At 41.1% G+C, this 19,085-nt stretch overlaps 1 protein-coding gene across 4 annotated transcripts in view; it reads left to right on the top strand.

Moving 5' to 3' along the window:
* The first annotated feature begins 1,165 nt into the window (after window positions 1-1,165).
* SLC35D2 (solute carrier family 35 member D2) overlaps window positions 1,166-19,085 on the top strand; it is a 53,106-nt gene continuing 35,186 nt past the window's right edge. Inside the window, exons 1-3 of one of the 4 annotated variants that reach the window (XM_043927669.1) lie at window positions 1,166-1,461; window positions 10,569-10,602; window positions 12,453-12,539. In XM_043927669.1, coding sequence (XP_043783604.1) covers window positions 1,310-1,461; window positions 10,569-10,602; window positions 12,453-12,539 — 273 coding nt within the window. In that variant the 5' untranslated portion in view covers window positions 1,166-1,309. Of the gene's footprint in view, window positions 1,462-1,487; window positions 1,888-10,568; window positions 10,603-12,452; window positions 12,540-19,085 lie in introns of those variants that run through there. The other 3 variants (XM_043927667.1, XM_043927666.1, XM_043927670.1) reach the window with 3 other exon arrangements.

A 19,085-nucleotide genomic window follows, 5' to 3' on the forward strand; every position in this document is an offset into this window, starting at 1 on the left:
TCAACCCTGGAGAATCCACTCAAGGCTTGTTTACTTTTCTGAGTCAAGCAAATTGCTTTAATTTTTCAATTATTTTTGGTAGATCTTTAGTTGGTTATTTGCAGTGGCAAGGTTTCAGCCTGTCCAGGCTTTGTGCAAAAGAATTTCACAAGCAACTCTTCAGTGTCAGTTGTGGTTTAAACACAGAAAGGATGAGATTTTTGACAGTAACTTAAGTTCCAGGAAGTATGTACACAGAAGCAAATTCAATGCAAATATGATTAAGACTGTCTTGAAAAGTGACTTTAAAATACTGCCTTGTACTTGTGGTCCAGTGGTTAAGACTCCAGGCTTCCAATGAAAGGGGGGGCAGGTGCTGACCCCTGGTTCAGGAACTAAGATTCCACATGCCTTGTGTGGCCAAAAAAAACCAACAAAAAACCCAAAACTGTCTTGTTGCCAAAACTTAGTTGGAGACTCTCGGACTCACTGGAAACTTAGTTGATCTTTTTGAGGAACTTAACCAAAATGACTTCCAATTTCAGATTTTGGATTCAACCTGAGTGTGAATTTATTTTCTATTTTAAAAGTCATGTGTATTCCTTTTCTGTTTTGGGTAATGTAGCCTTCCTTTCTGGCTTTTTTAGTGCTAGTTGTTTGTTAAAAGCTGGGGTCGCAAAGAGTTGGACACCACTGAGCAACTAATAACATCACATCATATCTTCAGTTCAGTTCAGTCACTCAGTCGTGTCTGACTCTGCGACCCCATGGACCGCAGCACGCCAGGCCTCCCTGTCCATCACCAACTCCCGGAGTCCACCCAAACCCATGTCCATTGAGTTTGTGATGCCATCCAACCATCTCATCCTCTGTCGTCCCCTTCTGCCCTCAATCTTTCCCAGCATCAGGGTCTTTTCAAATGAGTCAGCTCTTCGCATCAGGTTGCCAAAGTATTGGAGTTTCAGCTTCAACAGCAGTCCTACCAATGAACACCCAGGACTGAAAATAACTATTAAAAAAAAAAAAAAAAAAGGCAAAACAAACCCTAAGTCTTAACGTTTCTCCCTAAGGCGGCAGTTTAGAGGAAGACAGGGTTTTAAAAAACTCTCCCAAACCCAGACAAGAGTCAGAGGGTGGTGCCTTTGACGACGAACTTGAGCCGAACCCGCTCTTACGTGCGGGCAGCTTTGGGGCCCCGGGCGCGGGGCGTGTGGGGTTCCCTCCGCGGTCCTTCCTGTTTCGGCCGCGCCTCCTCCCGCGCTGGCTGGGGGCGGGGACTGAACTGGGGCGGCGCGGGCCCGAGGGTGGCCCAGACGGGCGGCCGCGGGACATGACGGCCGGCGGCCAGGCCGAGGGCGCGGACGCGGGCCCCGCTTCCGCGCGGCTGCCTTCCCGGGTGGCCAAGCTACTGTCGGCCCTCTTCTACGGGACCTGCTCCTTCCTCCTCGTGCTGGTCAACAAGGCGCTGCTGACCACCTACGGGTGAGGCGGGAGCCTGGGGCTGGGAGGAGTCCGCGGGGGCGCCCGGCTGCTCCGCGGGACTCCGGGACCTTCCAGCTCCGGCGCCGCGCGGAGCGGGTGCTGGCCGGACTCCGGAGGTCCCGAAGCCGGGGAGAGCCGCGGGGCTGCCTGCCCTCGTGCACTTCGGTCGCACTCGGGTCAGCGGGTGGCGGGGGACGGCGAGCGGGAAGTCTCGCTAACTCCGGAGCAATTTGGGCGGCCAGTGCACTGCGCACGGGCCACGTATTCAGGGTCCGGACCTTCGCACTGTTTGGAAACCAAACCACAAGCGAGCAAGTCAGCGCGGGCGCACCCTACCGCGGCTTACTGCTCCAGGACAGGAAGCGCACCTGTGCTTTCAGGAGCACCAGTGAGCTGAAACTAGCGATCCAAATGTGTCCTTCAAATGTAAGCCATTTCTACAAGTCTAGCTATTCAACCATCAGCAGAGTCCTGAGTGGATGAGTTTATTCGCATTGTTTGATCGTTCATTCTCAAATGACCAGCATGTTCATGGGAAAATGGAGAAAAAATTTCATATTCTCTACTTTTTTTTTTTAATGAGTATGTAGTAAACCAGCAAATTTGTGTATCCTTGAACCTATTTGTAAAGATAGAAAATCCTGTTTAATTCTGCTTTGGTTGTATAGGCATCGAAAGCGCTGTGAATTTAGACCCAGCTCCACCAGATAATTACATCTCTGTAAATTATCTCCCAGACCTCGGCATGAGTTGTCATAAGTGAGGCCTCCTTGTAAACTGTACTGTGCTACAAGAATGTAAAATCAGAATTTTATAAAGAGTCCAAAGGGCTTCCCTGGTAGCTCAGTAGTAAAGAATCATCCTGCTTGGGCAGGAGACAGAGGTTCCCTCCTGGGTGGGGAAGATCCCCTGGAGAAGGAAATGGCAACCCACTCCAGTATTCTTGCCTGGGAAATCGGATGGACAGAGGAGCCGGACAGGTTACAGTCCATGGGGTCATGAAAAGAGTGAACACTACTTAAACAACAACAAAGAAACCTCAGAGTGTCTTCAGCCTCCTTATTTTAAACTAGCAGAAGCTGAAACCTAGGTGAGCTTGGCTGGTTCCACCTCTAACGGATATTTACCGGGCATCTACTAGGTGCCAATGCCTGGTACCAGGGAAGCAGCTGTGAAAAACACAAGGCAGCCTGCAGTGGAGCCCCCCATCATATCAGTGGTAGAGAGGAAAGTGAACAGGTGGGCTCATGAATAAGCAAGGTGATTTCAGGTTTGCTGTGAGCGTTCCTGGGGTGGAGTGGTTGGTGGAGAGCATTCCACACAGAAGAAAATGGGCTGAAGTGGGCATGAGCTTGGCCTACTGGAGGAATAGAGAGGAGGTGATCTCGCTAGAACTGAATGAGCAAGTGGTAGGAGAGACAGTGTTGGGATCGGTGGGATCGGATCCTTCATTCATTCAATAACATTCAAAAAACACCTATCATAAAAAGAGAATGCTGTTAATAGGCATTTGGGGAGTGGTTGACAGATATATCAGTTGAAGTTTGATGGTAAATCTCTGCTTTCTGTTCTTGACTGAGCAGTGTGTTCACTGACCAGAACAGTCAATGAGTCCAAAAACATGCGTCTTCTTGTTGGAAGCAGGGACTGGTAAACACTGGTTAAGTGCTTGGAAGATGCAGGACAGTGTTTGACTGGAAAGAATTATATGAGGCATCTCCTGCTGTAACCTTTCCATCTTTAAAATTTTGAGTTCCATGATTGAAGGAGGAAATTGTTTTTGTCTCAGCAAGGCAAAGCTCCTTATAACCTTATGTTTCACATTTCCGTAATGTGATACACTGTTGGAGAGCCCTGTTCAAAAAACATTGTTTAGTCTCTCATCTCAGGATGCTTTCAGAGCATGTTTTGAGGCGAAGAGGGTTGGGGTTATTAGGTTATAACAATAAGCCATAGATATCTGATCCAGACATTAACTGTTTGAGGATAGAATGTTGTGTTGTCGGGTAGAAGGAAGAACTTTTTGTAGTTACAACAGGATTATGGGAATGTAGCTCAGGGAATATTTTTTTCTCTTCCAATTTGAGTAGATTGTGTCTGGCTGGAGTCCCAGACTGATGAGTGGTCTTAGTTATATGTTAGTCTTAGATCATTGACTTGTTAAATTTACCTGGTTGGGCAGAGAGAGCTTTGGAAGGACTTGGAGTCAGACCCTGTTGGAGTGAGAGGGAAAAGAATCTGGGGGACAAGATGGGCTTTGATGGTTCAGCGCATGTAGCCCGAAGTCCTGAAGGGTGGAGAGAAAGACCAGGGCTCCTCTAAATGAGCCACAGAAGCTCAGGAGGCACTACAAAGAGGAACTCTAGCGCTGAACCTTCAAAGCCCATCTTGTCCCCCAGATTCTTCTCCCTCTCACTCCAACAGGGAGAAGAACAGTAGTGGTTCTTTGGAGTTATATTCGTGAGGCTTATGCAGGCAGTCTCAGTCGGTTTTTTTTGTTACTATTTTAATACTGTTCTCTGCCATGCAAGATTTTACGAATAATGCTTAATACAAAGTGTAAACTTAGTTGTATTTAGTTCAACAAGTATTTGCTTGGTACTTGCTGTTTGTTTACGCTCCAGGGCTTTGAGATCACTTAACATAGTCATTTCCCAACTTGCTTGGTAATATGAATCCCTAGGAGAGATTTTTTTTTTTAAGAGCTATTGAATCAGAGGCTCCAGTGGTGGGAACTGGAAGTTTATACTAAAAATCAAAAACAACTCCTAATTTTCTCCTGGTGACTCAGATGGTAAAGCGTCTGTCTACAATGTGGGAGATCCGGGTTCGATCCCTGGGTCGGGAAGATCCCCTGGAGAAAGAAATGGCAACCCACTCCAGTACTATTGCCTGGGAAATCCCATGGATGGAGGAGCCTGGTAGGCTACAGTCCATGGGGTTGCAAAGAGTCGGATACGACTGAGTGACTGAACTGAACTGAATTTTCTCATACTCTGATGAAAACTGGCTCTCTCCTAAAGACACTGCTCCATTCGGCTCCTGGGAAGGAGCTGGATCCTGGTCATGCCCCACCTGTTGCCAGGAGGTGGGGTTGAGTCCTCGTAGCTCCCCACTGCTCTGCTCTGCGGAGAGTCCAGGCTTAGCACTCCCTTCTGTCCTCTCTCTGTGCCTCCTGAGCGTCTGTGGCTCCTTTAGTGGAGTCCTGGTCTTTCTGTCCACCCAGACTCTTAAGCCCTCAAGACTTCATGCTACGTGTGCTGAACCATCAAAGCCCATCTTGTCCCACATCCGGTGTCACTCCCAGGGCCATGTGCTCAGGGTGACCCTGCCCGCCACTCCAGTCTTGGTGCAGGATATCCATGCTTAGTGCTGCAGCCCAGGTATTTCTGCCACCTCCACCCTCCAGGCTTCCCTTCTCTCCTGGTCCAGCCGGTGGGCCCCTCCCTGGAAGCCCCTAAGACTCCTTCCCAGCTCTTGCCTTGGCTGGTACTTATCTCACACAGCCTACCTTTTGCAACTTTCCTTCAGCATTGAGCAGCTCTGACTGTCTGGGGAGAAAAATCACTTTGGGTATGGCTGGGTTGACTTTAATTTGATGATCACAAACCTCAAAACCAGCTCTTCTACCACCCTCTAGTTTCTTCTGGAGCCTTGCTTTCCTAGTCTCAGAAATGTCTCCTTCCTGCTTTCTCTTCTACCCTGAAACCTTCCACACTTCCATCCTCCACTCTTCTCTGATACTTCATTGAGGGAAAGAAACTGTCAGATGAGGTCCCCTTTCTGCTGTGATGGAGGGAGTGCTTTATTTCTGTGGAGGGCCCAGCTCCCCATTTCTGGATGTCCCTCCTTCCTGCTCCTTTCATTATCCTCCTCATTGCCACATCAGCCACCTCTCTATGTCAGCTTAAAGCTTGTTTAGGTTTCTCAAGCAAAAATAACCCTCCCTTGACCCACGTGGGTGCTCGTTTCTCTGATCCTTTCAGAGTCAGACTTTAAAAGGTTGTGTACACATACTATCTTCACTTCCTTGCATTCACTCCAAAAATAATTCAGTTAAAAAATTGGGTGTTGTTTAAATATACAAATGTACAAAGAAGATGATAATAATAATTGTTCATATTCCCACTATCTAGAATCAATATTTTGAATTTTTTAAAAGAAAAGTCATCCTGTGTGATCATTATAAAGAATTCAAACAAGAGAAAAATATTAGAGTAAAATTTTAAAAATTACTATAGTTGACATTAGGCAATAACTTCAGACATCTTTTAGATAGATGGATGGATTGGAGAAAGACAGGTTGAGTTACTTTTTGTATAAAGTATATTTATAGATATAGCTACTTATTTGCTCATTTCTTTATAAATTATTTTCTTTAATTCAAAAAGGAGTGGGAAATGAGTGGGCGCTTTCATTTAATTATTCAATTGTTTGAGGATCACCAAAGTCCCTCTGAGCTTTCCTGGTGGTTCAAATGGTAGAGAATCTGCCTGCAGTGCAGGAGACTTAGGATCGATCCCTGGGTCAGGAGGATCCCCTGGAGAATGGAATAGCTACCCATTCCAGTATTCTTGCCTGGAGAATCCCATGGAGAGAGGAGTCTGGCAGACTATAGTCCATGGGTTCGCAAAGAATTTGACATGACTGAGCAATTAACACTTAAGTCCCTCTACCACTTTTTATTATGTAAAGTTTCAAGCACACAGGAAAGTGAAAAGCAAAGTACACTGAACATCTGTACATACACCACTGAAATTAAGTAATTAGCATTTTGCTATATTTGAGTGCTGAAGAATTGATGCTATTGAATTGTAGTGCTGGAGGAAACTCTTGAGAGTCCCTTGGACTGCAAGGACATCAAAACAGTCAATCCTAAAGAAAATCAACCCTGAATATTCCCTGGAAGGACTCTTGCTGAAGCTGAAGCTCCAATACTTTGGCCACATGATGTGACGAGATGACTCATTGGAAAAGACCCTGATGCTGGGAAGGATAGAAGGCAAAAGGAGAAGAGGGCGGCAGAGGATGAGATGGTTAGAGAGCATCACCGACTCAGTGGACATGAATTTGAACAAACTGTGATAAATTTTGGAGGAAGAGAAGCCTGGTGTGCTACAATCCATGGGGTCGCATGAACCACTGAATACATCATTCATACATCATTTCACTGCACTCTCAGATATTTCAACGTGCATGTGTGTGCATGTTCAGTCGTGTCTGACTCTTTGTGACCCCATGGACTGTAGCCTGCCAGGCTCCTCTGTCCATGGGATCTACAGGCAAGAATGCTGGAGTGGGTTGCCATTTCCTTCTCCAGAGGATCTTCCTGACCCAAGGATGGAAACCGCATCTCCTGTGTCTCCTGCTTTGGTAGGTGGATTCTTTACCACTGCACCACCTGGGATGCCCTATTTCAACATACCTCTCCTGAAATATGGATATTCTCTGACATTAGTATCATTTTTGCTCTTAGCAAACTTAACAGTAATCTCCTAAAATAATCTAATACCAAATCTATAGTCATCCCAATTGTCTCCAAGATGTTTTTATGATTGTTTTAAACATTTGTATCAAGATCTAATTGAACTTCATGCAATGTATACAGATATGTCTTTTTAGTTTCTTTTAATCTAGAAAAGTTCCCCATGCACCTCTTCCCCCTGATTATTGTTGTTGTTTAGTCGCTAAGTTGTGTTCAACTCTTTGTGACCCCAGAGACTTCGGCCTGCCAGGCTCCTCTGTCCATGGATTTCCCAGGCAAGAGTACTGGAGTGGGTTGCCATTTCCTTCTCCACTTCCCCTTCATATTGACTTTGAAATGCCTGACCCAGGTGTGTTGTAAAGTGTCCCCTATTATGGATTGTTTGATTTATTTTTTGAAGTCTCACTTAACTTACTTTCTATTTTTTTAACTGAAAGTTAGATCTAAAGGCTTGATTACATTCAGATTAAGCATTTTTTGGCTTTATACTAATAGTGGACCCTGTAAATTTCAGCTGGCATCATATGAGGGGTTGTAATACCATTAGTCATTCTGGCTGTGTTTGAAGGCTTAAGGTGAGGGCTGCAAGTTGCATGTATGTATGAAATTTAGTTTTTACTGAATTGAATGGAGAGAAGAGAAATTAGAGTTGAATGAAAAGAATTGTTGACTTTCAAATCTATTTCTTCAGTTTCTGACTGTATGTATGGCTTCTCTGCTGTGAAGCATGACACCTCTATACTTCTTCCTATCTCCCCTCCCCTCCATGTCTTCTTTTACAGTGTAGCATCCTGTTGTGTAAGTATAATCCCACAGTTGTTTGAATCTGGTCTATGTTAAATGAATACAGTAGTCAGCAGCCTTTTATCGCAGTGTCTCCATTCCAGAACTCGGTATTTTGATTTGACTCCTAAGTGGTGGATTCCATTGCAGGGTCGTGTTTTTATGGAGAGTTCATAACTGCTGTATTAATCGTGTTGAATATTCTTAACTTTTTCTGCAACAAATGTGCTTTTAGATCTGGAGAGTTTGCTTCTTTTCCTCATGTCAAGGAAACAAATTTGCCTGTTTTATCTTTGAATTATTTTCTCTCTTTATTGAGAGAAAACAGCACAGAGATGAGCCCTTTCTGGTGGTACCTATCTTCTAAATCTGTTTATCTTTGAGAATGTGTCTTTTTCCTGTTCATTCACTGTGATCACCTCCTCTTGGTAGTTCATTTTTCAGCAGCAGTCATTTACTTCTGTATTGTTTCTAAATTACTCATACGGCAGTTTTGTTGTTTTCTTCCTCAGCTGGTTTCCTTAGATCTGTGGTTCCCTTTTCATCTCACTAGTTTCCTTTGTTATCTCAATTTTGAGCTGTTGGTTTTGTTGACTATCTTCTTATTAAGGTGTTCCGTAGCTGGAAATAGTTAAAAAGGTGCCTTCTCTCCTTGTGTTACATTCTCTTCTAGGCTGAGCTCTTTGTCTTCCTTCCGTAAGCCTTTTGTCGTTGTTTTACTGTTTGTTTATGTTGTAGTCTTATTATTTTGCTTGATGTTGCAGGTTGTATTCCTAGGCAAGGAGACTCTCAGGTGTGAGGATACTGGGCAGTGCTCTTGGGACCCACTCCTGTGGGAGAGTGAGGGAAGCAGGATTAGGTAGGTAGAGAGAGAAGCTAGGCTGTGCTTCATCCCAACAGAGCCTTATCCCAGGGTCTCTGGAGCTGGAAGGGCTCAACAGAGTTGTCTTGAACTGGGTCGAGGGCCCTTGGCCTTTATACCTCTGCACAGACATGCAGGCTCAGAACACAGGCTGGGCTGTTGGCAAGGCAACCTTCTCCTGCTGAGGATGCTCTTGGGAAACTGAGGGATGAGGGCTTCAGTCCAGAAGCAGATGTCTGGGTGACACATCCGGCATCCATTAGAGTACATTTGATTTTCATGGTGGTGCTGTCCAGTCATTCTGTTTTCTCTGACAAGGTAGGTTAGTTCCTTATTCTCTTCTCACCCTATCTGAGAGTACATTTGATTTTCATGGTGGTGCTGTCCAGTCATTCTGTTTTCTCTGACAAGGTAGGTTAGTTCCTTATTCTCTTCTCACCCTATCTGAGATAGGTGTTTCCCTGTAATATGCAGTTTAGGGGATGAGGTGGTGGTGTTGGTGGTGGTGGTTTTTTTGAGTGATAGTCCCTCTTTTTAGGAGCTGGACAGAATGACTGGGAGCCAGTGAAGGGCTGGACAGTGAGTGAGCCTGATGAGGTGATGTGCTGCCTTGTTAAGTATGGTTTAGGTAGGGAGTAAGATTCTGTATCCAGTTGCCTGGTGCCATTTGTTAAAAGACCTACTGTCTTTTCCCTACTGCTCTGTATGGCCATCTTTGTCATGAATCATGTTTCCATGTGGGTGTGTATCTGTCCTAATCTCTGTTCTCTTTCATTGTCTGGTTAGAACATCATTGTGCAAATACCACACTCTCTCATTTGTTGTGAATTTAAAATCAATCCTGGGGAATTCCCTGGTGGTCCAGTGGTTAGGGCTCCGTGATTCCACTGCAGAGTATGGGTTCAATCCCTGGTCTGGGAACTAGGATTCCAGCATGTTGCAGGCAAAAAAAAAAGAAAGAGAGAATACTGGCATCCAGCAGAATCAGTCCTCCAACATTTTTTTCTTCACGATTATCTTAGATCATGTTTGCTTTTGCCTTGAAGTTCAGTTTTAGCGTCAGTACAAAATACCTATTCTTGTTTGTAAAGAAAGATTTGATTTTATAGATCAGTTTGTGGATAATTGTTCACTACAATGTTGATTCTAATCCATGAACTTTATTTAGGACTTCTTTCATTTTTTAAATACAGATTTATAGTTTTCTATGTAGAGGTAGTTCTTGGAAATATTTTATTAGATTTGTGCCTGGGTATATTATCTTGAAGAAAGGAAACCAGTGTAATGAATCTCCATGTAGCCATCATCCAGTTTCAACAAGCTTGTGACATTTATATCTCTCCTCTTCTCAATTCCAACATCTCCCCCCAGATTATTATGAATTTCTAAAGGAGAAGAAGGACTAGTTTGTTTAAAAAAAAAAGAAAAAACCACGGCAATATCATTTCATGCTTAAAAAGGTATAAATAATTTTTTATTACCATAAAATACCCAGTTAGTATTATTTGATGTCTTTGGGTGCTATTGCAAGTGAATACCTTTAAAATTATTATGTTCTTTGTGTCTTTATGATATATAGACCTAGAAGTGATTTTTTTCACATGTTCATCTTTTATCCAGTAACTTTGCTAAAGTTATTTATTAATTCTAGTCATTTATCCCCCCAATTACTTTGGCTTTCTACATATACAACTGTGTTGTTTGTTAATATGACAGTCTGTCTCAAGGGGCAATAGAAGTTTGCCCAGTTTAGCAGTGATCAGTTTAAAAAATGGAAAAGAAATGAACAATGAACAAATTTGATGTTTTCACTAAGACAGAAAAAATAGTCTAAGACCTTTTAATAACCTTTTAATAAGTTTAATAAGCTTTTAATAACATAACATTTTAATAACCCCTGTCATTCTGTGTTACATATTGTTTTCAAAATTTTTTCATCAGTTGCTAAAATTATTTGTTATTCTGTATTCTTTGTAGTTTCCCATCACCAATTGTTCTTGGAGTTGGACAGGTAAGTGAAAAAAGATAAATTAACCTCTTAATTATTTGTTAGTACATATGATGAAATTGTAAGTGCTTTTGTTTAAGACTGTGGTTTACGAATTTGTTCAGTTGGCAGAGGACTATAGTACTTTGGGTGAGACAGTGTGAAGTATTGATACATTTTATTTCATTTTACAATTTAGGAACAGTTGTATTTGTAGGAGAAACTTCCTTAATAGAATTTAATTACTCTAAAGTAAGGGGGCAGCAGACTGGAAGCCTCCAAGGTCTGCTGGGTCACAGATGAGTGTGCACAGTTGAAGTCACTGTGCTTGTTTAAGAAAAGGATTGGGGAGATGAGGTGAGGCTCACTAGGAATCAGGGAAATTTTATTTTCACAGCAAACCTCCCAATTTGTAAATGGTGGCAACAGATTCATATTTTTCCATAAACCTCTCGATGGGCCAAACGAAACAAGTTTAGAGTTTCCTTCCTAAACTTCGTGATGTTTGTTCTCAAGTGTAAGGGTAAGCTTGGATAAACTTTCAAACTTACCCACACTTGGCTGTTTCTGAAATTTTCCATTAATATTATTTTGTGACTTTCTTACTTTTTTTTTATCATATGCTAGTGATTTCTAGTAGACAAATGTTAACAGGTGCTGAAGATTGTTTTTCTTTAGTTTACAAGGAGAAAAAATTATAAAAATTATATCTGTTAACTAAATTTTAAATTGTGAATCTGGAATTTATACAAATAAACATTATTCTAGTTAAATGTTTTGCTAATAAGATACTCTTTGCACATCATTTTAGGGTGAAAAAATAACAAGGAAACAGTGTTTCCTTAAGGTAATAAAAAATATATCTTTATGGTTCAGTGTGAAAATATGTTTAAAGAAGTACTTTAAAAGATCAATAGTATGTGGTAATACTCCCTATGAAATGCCCAAGGCAAATACATTCACTGTCTTGTACTCAATTAAGGAAAAAACCTTTCTGATTTGCAGTTTGTAAGGGAAGAAGTCAGTAGACCAAATTTTAAAAACTTGAATTGCAGAATAATTTACATACTGTTGGTATATTTCTGTTAAGAATTATAAAGTAAGTCATAAATACAAACTACAATTATTATTCAGAGTGGGCTTGAGTTATATAAATCTATCATAAGTATCTGTACACTCAGGCTTGAGGTTTAGGACAATAATCATGTTGAAGGAGTCCTTATGTTTTTGCATCCTAATATGGAGAAAAGTGAATAAGTTCTAAAATTTGCATAGAAAGATGATATTAAAAGTTTTTATTTCAAAATAATAATCTGGAGTATTTCTGATATACCTGGTGTAAACCAGCTGAATAGCATTTGAATGAGGTATATTTTGTAACACTGGCTAGGTGGAGAGAAAATGTCTTCTGTGTTATAGAAATTGTGTACTTTACAAAATATGTTTATGTGTGGAATTTGCCTCCCTTCCCCACCTCCTTTCACCCCAGCATTTACTTTGTGGGAGAAGGTGACCATATGCTCAGAACATGGGAGGTATCGTTCAGGATCAATGAGCAGCCTCACTGACTGGTCACGCTGCTCTGTTTGGGGCACACCATTGATTCTTCCCTGTTCTTCCTTAAGCCACTTGAGATCACGTGTATATGTGTGAGTCTATTTGATATTATACTTTTTGCCTATAGTTCTAATGCAATCTATGCAGTGACAAAAAAAGTTAATATTTTAAGGAATAATGATTTTTTTGGAACCTAGAAAATAGATTTTTCAGATACATATGTTTTTGGTGAATCTCTTTTCTTCTGATGATGTATTTGTATCTCAAATAGTCTTTCTAGATATTTTGCTGAAGTTTTTCTCTTCCCTTTTCTTTAGATGGCAGTTACCATAATGATACTATATGTGTCCAAGCTAAATAAAATAATTCACTTTCCTGATTTTGACAAGAAAATTCCTACAAAGGTATGTGATGGAAAGTACATGTAATTATGTTGGAAGATGTGAAAATGCTATAAAATTACAAACTGATCTTAGAATACAGGTCCATTTCCATATACCCTGTGCTTCCTGCTGGTTAGAAACTTTTTAATAAAGATTTCATATCATTCAGTGGTCCACTAATGTAACATGATAGTAACAGTGTGTGCTTAGCGACAGATATTAAATAAATACTATGTGTCTTCTGAAATAGCAAAACTAACAGAAATTGTCAAGGTTGTTTGGTAAAGGACCAGATGGCAAATAATTAGACTCTGTGGGCCAGACTATCTCTCTTGCAGCTATTCAGCTCTGTACTTTGAAAGCAGCTGTAGATGATATGTGATATGTGTATAAATGAATCGATGTAGTTGTGTTCTAATAAAACTTTATTTGCATAAATAGAAGATGAATTAGATTTATCTCTTGGGCCCTCCCAGTTTGCTGATCCCTGCTTTAAATTTTCATTTTTAGCTTGGGTAGCTAAAACCTGTGAGTGGAATAAATAGTAAATACAATTTGATATACATAGTTCCCCCCCGCCCCGCCCCATGGTAGAACTACAAACACAAGACCTGCCATTTCTTCCTGGGTATGTGGAATGGAACTAATTTTATTGAACAGTTGCTAGGTGCCAGGCATGAGGCCAGACATTTAATTCCTAGAACAATCCCCTGTGACCGGTGGTATTAAATGGATCATGGTGACATTTTTGGATTTAGGGAGGTTAAATCAGATTGCAGTTCCTTGAAAGTAAAGAGCTCACATGGTTTGTTCACTCCATGTCTCTAAGGCCTGGAAAAACATTGGCATCTAGCTCTGGATTATTCATCAGGCTGACTAAACATGCTTACAGCATCAATAATCAGGGACATCCACACAGAGAAAAACAAACCACTGAAGTGTAGGGAATGTATTAACCCAGTCATCATAAGAAAAATCAGAATATTGTTGGGCTTGCCTACACTTAGTTTATGATATAGTTTTAAATACTTTAAACAATTGTGAAATATCTAGACATAGGAAAAAAAGGCATCATCCATGAATGTGTAGTTGAACGAATAATTACCCTTGTAGTCATTACCTAGGTCATGAGATGGGGTCACAGAATCCTTACCTACTATTCTGACTTTTGTCGTAATGATTTTCTTGAGTTCTTTTTTAGTTTTCTAAGCTTGTATGTATGCTTGAATTTAGTTTTGCCTGTTTTTGGAGGTTATATAAAGGGAAATAACCTATATATTTTTTTGTATCTTGCTTTCACTTTATTATGATGGTAAGATTCATCTACATTGTTGTGTGTAGCTGTATTCTTTTATTTTCATTGTATAAATATAATTTATCTGTTTTACTGTTTATGGTAATTGGAGTTGTTTCTGGTTTGGGCACTAGAAAAATAAAAAGTACTGTTCTGAATGTACTGAGAGTTGGATCTTGATGCAGATGTATTAGTCAGATAAGGCTCCCATCACAAAATACCATAGACTAGGTGGCTTAAAAAAAAGGAATTTATTTTCTCACACTTCTGGAGGCAGGAAGTCCAAGATGAAGGTGCTGATAGGGTTGGTTTCTGGTAAGAGTTCTCTCCTTGGCATATAGACAGCTGCCTTCTCACTGTGACCTCATGTGGCCTTTACGCTGTGCCTATGCACTCTACTCTTCTTATAAGGGCACAGGTCCTATTGGATTAGGACCCCACACTTATTAGCTCACTTACCCTTAATTACCTCCTTCCAGGCCCTATCTCTGTCTGCAGTCACCTGGGGTCTAGGGCTTCAAGATGTGACTTTAGAGCAGACACAGTTCAGTCCAAAACAGCACATTGTGCATGTAGTTTCTTTGGGAGGCTTATCACAAAGTGAAATTGCTGACTCCTAGAGTGGTGCTTTTGAACTGTGGTGTTGGAGAAGACTCTTGAGAGTCCCTTGGACTGCAAGGAGATCCAACCAGTCCATCCTGAAGGAGATCAGTCCTGGGTGTTCATTGGAAGGACTGGTGCTGAAGCTGAAACTCCAATACTTTGGCCACCATGTGAAGAGTTGACTCATTGGAAAAGACCCTGATGCTGGGAGGGATTGGGGGCAGGAGGAGAAGGGAACGACAGAGGGTGAGATGGCTGAATGGCATCACCGACTCAATGGGCATGAGTTTGAGTAAACTCCGGGAGTTGGTGATGGACAGGGAGGCCTGGCGTGCTGCGATTCGTGGGGTCGCAAAGAGTCAGACACGACTGAGCGACTGAACTGAACTGAACTGAGAGTGAGCATATTGTCACCTTGAAAAGATAATGGCAAACTGTTCTCCCAAGTGGTTGTACCAATTCACACTCCTGACAAAAGTATATGAAAGTCCCTATTGCTCCTCCTTCTTGCCAATGCTGGGTGTGTAATGACGTCTTCTTGGCTTTTATTTGCACTTCCCTGGTTATTAATGAGGTTGAGTGCCTTTTCATTTTTTAGTGCCCATATGGATATTCTCTTCTGTGAAGTACTTGTTAAGACTTGTGCCCATTTTTCTGTTGGGTTTATGTCTTTTTCTTACTGAAATGTGTAGGAGTTAAAAAAAAGTATTAAAAATATATTACTGGTAGTCCTCTTGTTAGTTATTGTAGCATTACAAATATATGTTCCCCTTCTGTGGCATGTCTTTTTATTTTCTTTATTATGTATTTATCTTGTATCTCTTTATCATGTATTCCTTATCATAAAAAAGAATCTTAATTTTAAAACAGATATATTTCATCAGTCTTCCTTAATAATTAATCACTATTTTTCTTACTAAGGAAATTCTTCCCCATCCTGAGATTATAAAGATATTTTTCCAGATAAAAAGTATGTTGTTTTTCAGAATTAGGTTTTTAATCTGTTCGGAGTTGATTTTTGTGAATGGTACGAGGTACTGGTCCAATTTCATTTATTTTTTTCCAATTAGGTAGTCAAGTGTCACAGAATCAGCTGAGAAGTTGATCCTTAATGTTGTGCCACTTATATCATGATACTGTTGTTTCTGGGCTTTTTCATTTGTCTGTGTTTCTGCACTATTACCTCACAGTCATAATTACTATTGCTTTATGCAAAGTCCCTTGTGGCTCAGCTGGTAAAGAATCTGCCTGTAATGCGGGAGACCTAGGTTTGATCCCTGGGTTGGGAAGATCCCCTGGAGAAGGGAAAGGCTACCCACTCCAGTATTCTGGCCTGGAGAATTCCAGGGACTATACAGTCCATGGGGTCGCAAAGAGTCGGACACGACTGAGAGACTTTCACTTTCATTATGCAAAGTCTTGCTGTCTGAGAGCAAGTCTTTACCTCCTGAATTCTTCATTCTTCACATTTTTAGATGAATATTAGAAGCACATTGTCAAGTTTCAGGAAAAATAACCAGTTTGGATTTTAATTGGGATTGCATTGAAGCTCTAAAGCAATTTGGCGTGAATTGACATCTTTAAAGTGTTGAATCTTACGATCTATGTACATGGTGTACATAAAAGTGAAAGTATTGGTCACTCAGTTGTGTCCATCTCTTTGTGACCATACAGATTGAAGCCCGCCAGGCTCCTCTGTCCATGGAATTCTCCAGGCAAGAATACTGGACTAGGTTGCCATTCCCTTCTTTAGGGGATCTTCCTGACCCAGGGATCAAACCTAAGTTTCCTGCATTGCAGGCAGATTCTTTACCATCTGAGCCACCAGGAAAGCACATACTCCCTTTTAAATTGCCCTCAGTAAAGTTTTATAATTCTCTCTCTATATATGTGCGTGTGTTAGTTGCTCAGTCGTGTCTGATTCTGCAACCCCATGAACTGTAGCCCTCCAGGCTCCTCTGTCCATGGAATTCTCCAGGCAAGAATACTGGAGTAGGTTGCCATAGAGTTCTGATATTTTTTGTTAGAAGTAGATTTTGTTGTTGTTGTTGTTGCATTTATCATTTAAACAGGGAAATTTCCTGGTGTCCAGTGTTAGGATTCTGCAGTTCCATTGCAGATGGCGTAGGTTTGATCCCTGGTCAGGGAACTAAGATCCCACATGCTGCAAGGCATGGGCAAAAAAAGATTATTTGGAAAGTTAGAGGTATGTTGACTTAAAATTGTTCACAAACCTTAAATTTCTGAATTGTAGTTTATTCGGCGGAAATTTTTAGGACTTCAAGCCTGGGAGGCAGCATCTCAAGTAATCGTGAGAGAACCGCTCTGAGGAGTTGAGGCAGGGAGCTAGGACATATAGGAGTTCTGCAACAAAGTGAAGATAGTCTGAACTTCAAACAAGTACTGTTAATTAAAGAAAACCAAATATGTTAACTTAAGGTATATAGCACTTTTCTGTGTACAAGAAGATGCAATATCTGGGCTTGGAAATCATCCCTTTGATATGCACCTCAGCTATCTGGGCCAGTATCCTCTTTTCATATCCTAAATTTCCTTAAGTCTCATGTGGGAGCAACTGCAGTCTGATGGCTTCCACATGGCAGGTTTTCTTTCCTTCCTGAATTCCCTTAGGCCTCCAGCTCACCATAGACTGTGGCTGCAGAGGTGATGGCTACAATAGCTGATGACCTTTGTTTAGTAATATAGCATGAAATAGTCCATTTCTCAGGTACACATGTTCATCTTTCTTTTGTATATTGTTTTTGTATCTACAACATTCTTTCATTTTTTTTACTTGCTTTCCTGTACAGCATAGGACCTACAATTCAGTGTTAGAAATGTAAATACTGGGCGTTTTTGTCTGATCTCAAAGGGAAAGCTTTTAATATTTCGCCATTAAGTATGTTGATTGCTGGAGGTTTATTTGAGATGCCTTTTATCTATGTTCTAGTTACCTTTTGCTGTTAGGACATAGACCCTACCTCTGGATGGAAAGAAAAAGTGGCTCAGTTGTGTTTGACTCTTCAAGGCTTCATGGACTATACAGTCCATGGAATTCTCCAGGCCAGAATACTGCAGTGAGTAGCCTTTCAGTTCTGCAGAGGATCTTCCCGACCCAGGGATCGAACCCAAGTCTCCCACATTGCAGGCAGTTTCTTTAGCAGCTGAGCCACAAGGGAAGCCCACCTCTGGGTGGAAGGGAGTATCAAAATCACATTTTAAGAGTGTGTGAGAATGGAGATACTGTTACAGCCATTATCTCTGATTATGGATTTGTCTGTTTCTCTTGGGGCTTGTTAGGTTTTTTTGTTTTGTTTCCTGTATTTTGAGACTGTATGATTAGGTGCCTAGGTGTTTTTTTTTTTTTTTTTTTTGGCCCGCTACATAGCATGTGGGAATCTTAGTTCCCTGACCAGGGATCGAACCCCTGCACCCTGCAGTGGAAGCACAGAGCTCTAACCAGTGGACTGCCAGGGAATTCCCATAGGTGCCTAACATTTTAAGTTGGTTAAAACTTCCTGGTGCATTAAAGTGTTTACTTGCACTAGGTGGAACTCTTGTTTCACTTCTTTTAGTGTTTCCCTGGAATTCAAAACAGGCATGCCTGACTTACCAGATTATAATGGTGAATGTATTCTCCCTATCAACAATGTAAGGACTTTCACTCCATTTACCTTTCCTCCCAACTTATGTGCTCTTGCCACTAAGTGCTTTAACACCCTAGATCTCATCATACATTTTAATTTTCTTTTGAAAAAATGTCCACTTATATTTACTGCTTCCTTTGTTTTTCTTTCCTTTGTGGATCTCACACTTGCCACTTTCCTCCTGACTGAAACTGTCTTCTTTAGAATTTACTGATGGTCTGCTTAAATTCTCTTCATTTTTGTCTGAAAAAGGAAAAAAAAAATTCCTTTGTTTTTGAAATATATTCTTGTTTGAATTCTGCTTTGGCAGAGCTTCAAAGATGTAATTATGCTATCTCTGGCTTCCATTGTTTCTCTCTGGGTTTTTCTTCTCCCTTTATTTTTGACCTAGGAGTTCCTCACTATCTTCCTAGTCCTTTCATGCCTTTATGAAGGTTTTAAATTATTTTGCCTAGCATTTTTAATTGTTTTCAGCAGAGGTATTAGCACAAATAATTTTGCCCAAGGTTATCAGAAACTAGAAGTCAGTACTGCCTTCATTTTGAATTCTATATGGTAGTAGGGGCAACTGATTCTCTTCAATACCTAAGAACCTCTGAAACTGTAATATCACCAGCTGTGTGATTGAGTCCGTTGTACACTGTTAGCCAGAATATTGTTGACCAGAAAAAAACACACAACCTGAAAGTAGAGAATTGTGTTTTATTGTGAAGGCAAAACGAGGACTGAAGCCCAGGAGGCAGTCTCTCAGCTGAGATAGCTCTGAGAGAGTGCTCCAAAGAGGTAAGGGAGGAGCCAGCATATGTAAAATTTTTTGCAACAAAGATGAGGTAGTTGGAACTTCAAAAGATTACTGTTAATTAAAACTGTGTAGTCAAGGTTATGGTTTTTCCAATTGTCATGTATGATGTGAGAGTTGGACAATAAAGAAGGCTGAGTGCCAGAGAATAAATGCTTTCTAATTGTGGTTGTGTTAAGGAGTCCAAGCTGACTTTACTTGCTACACGGTAGACCAATAAATCC

Source organism: Cervus elaphus, chromosome 16, assembly GCF_910594005.1.
Source record: "Cervus elaphus chromosome 16, mCerEla1.1, whole genome shotgun sequence".
Classification (NCBI taxonomy): domain Eukaryota; kingdom Metazoa; phylum Chordata; class Mammalia; order Artiodactyla; family Cervidae; genus Cervus; species Cervus elaphus.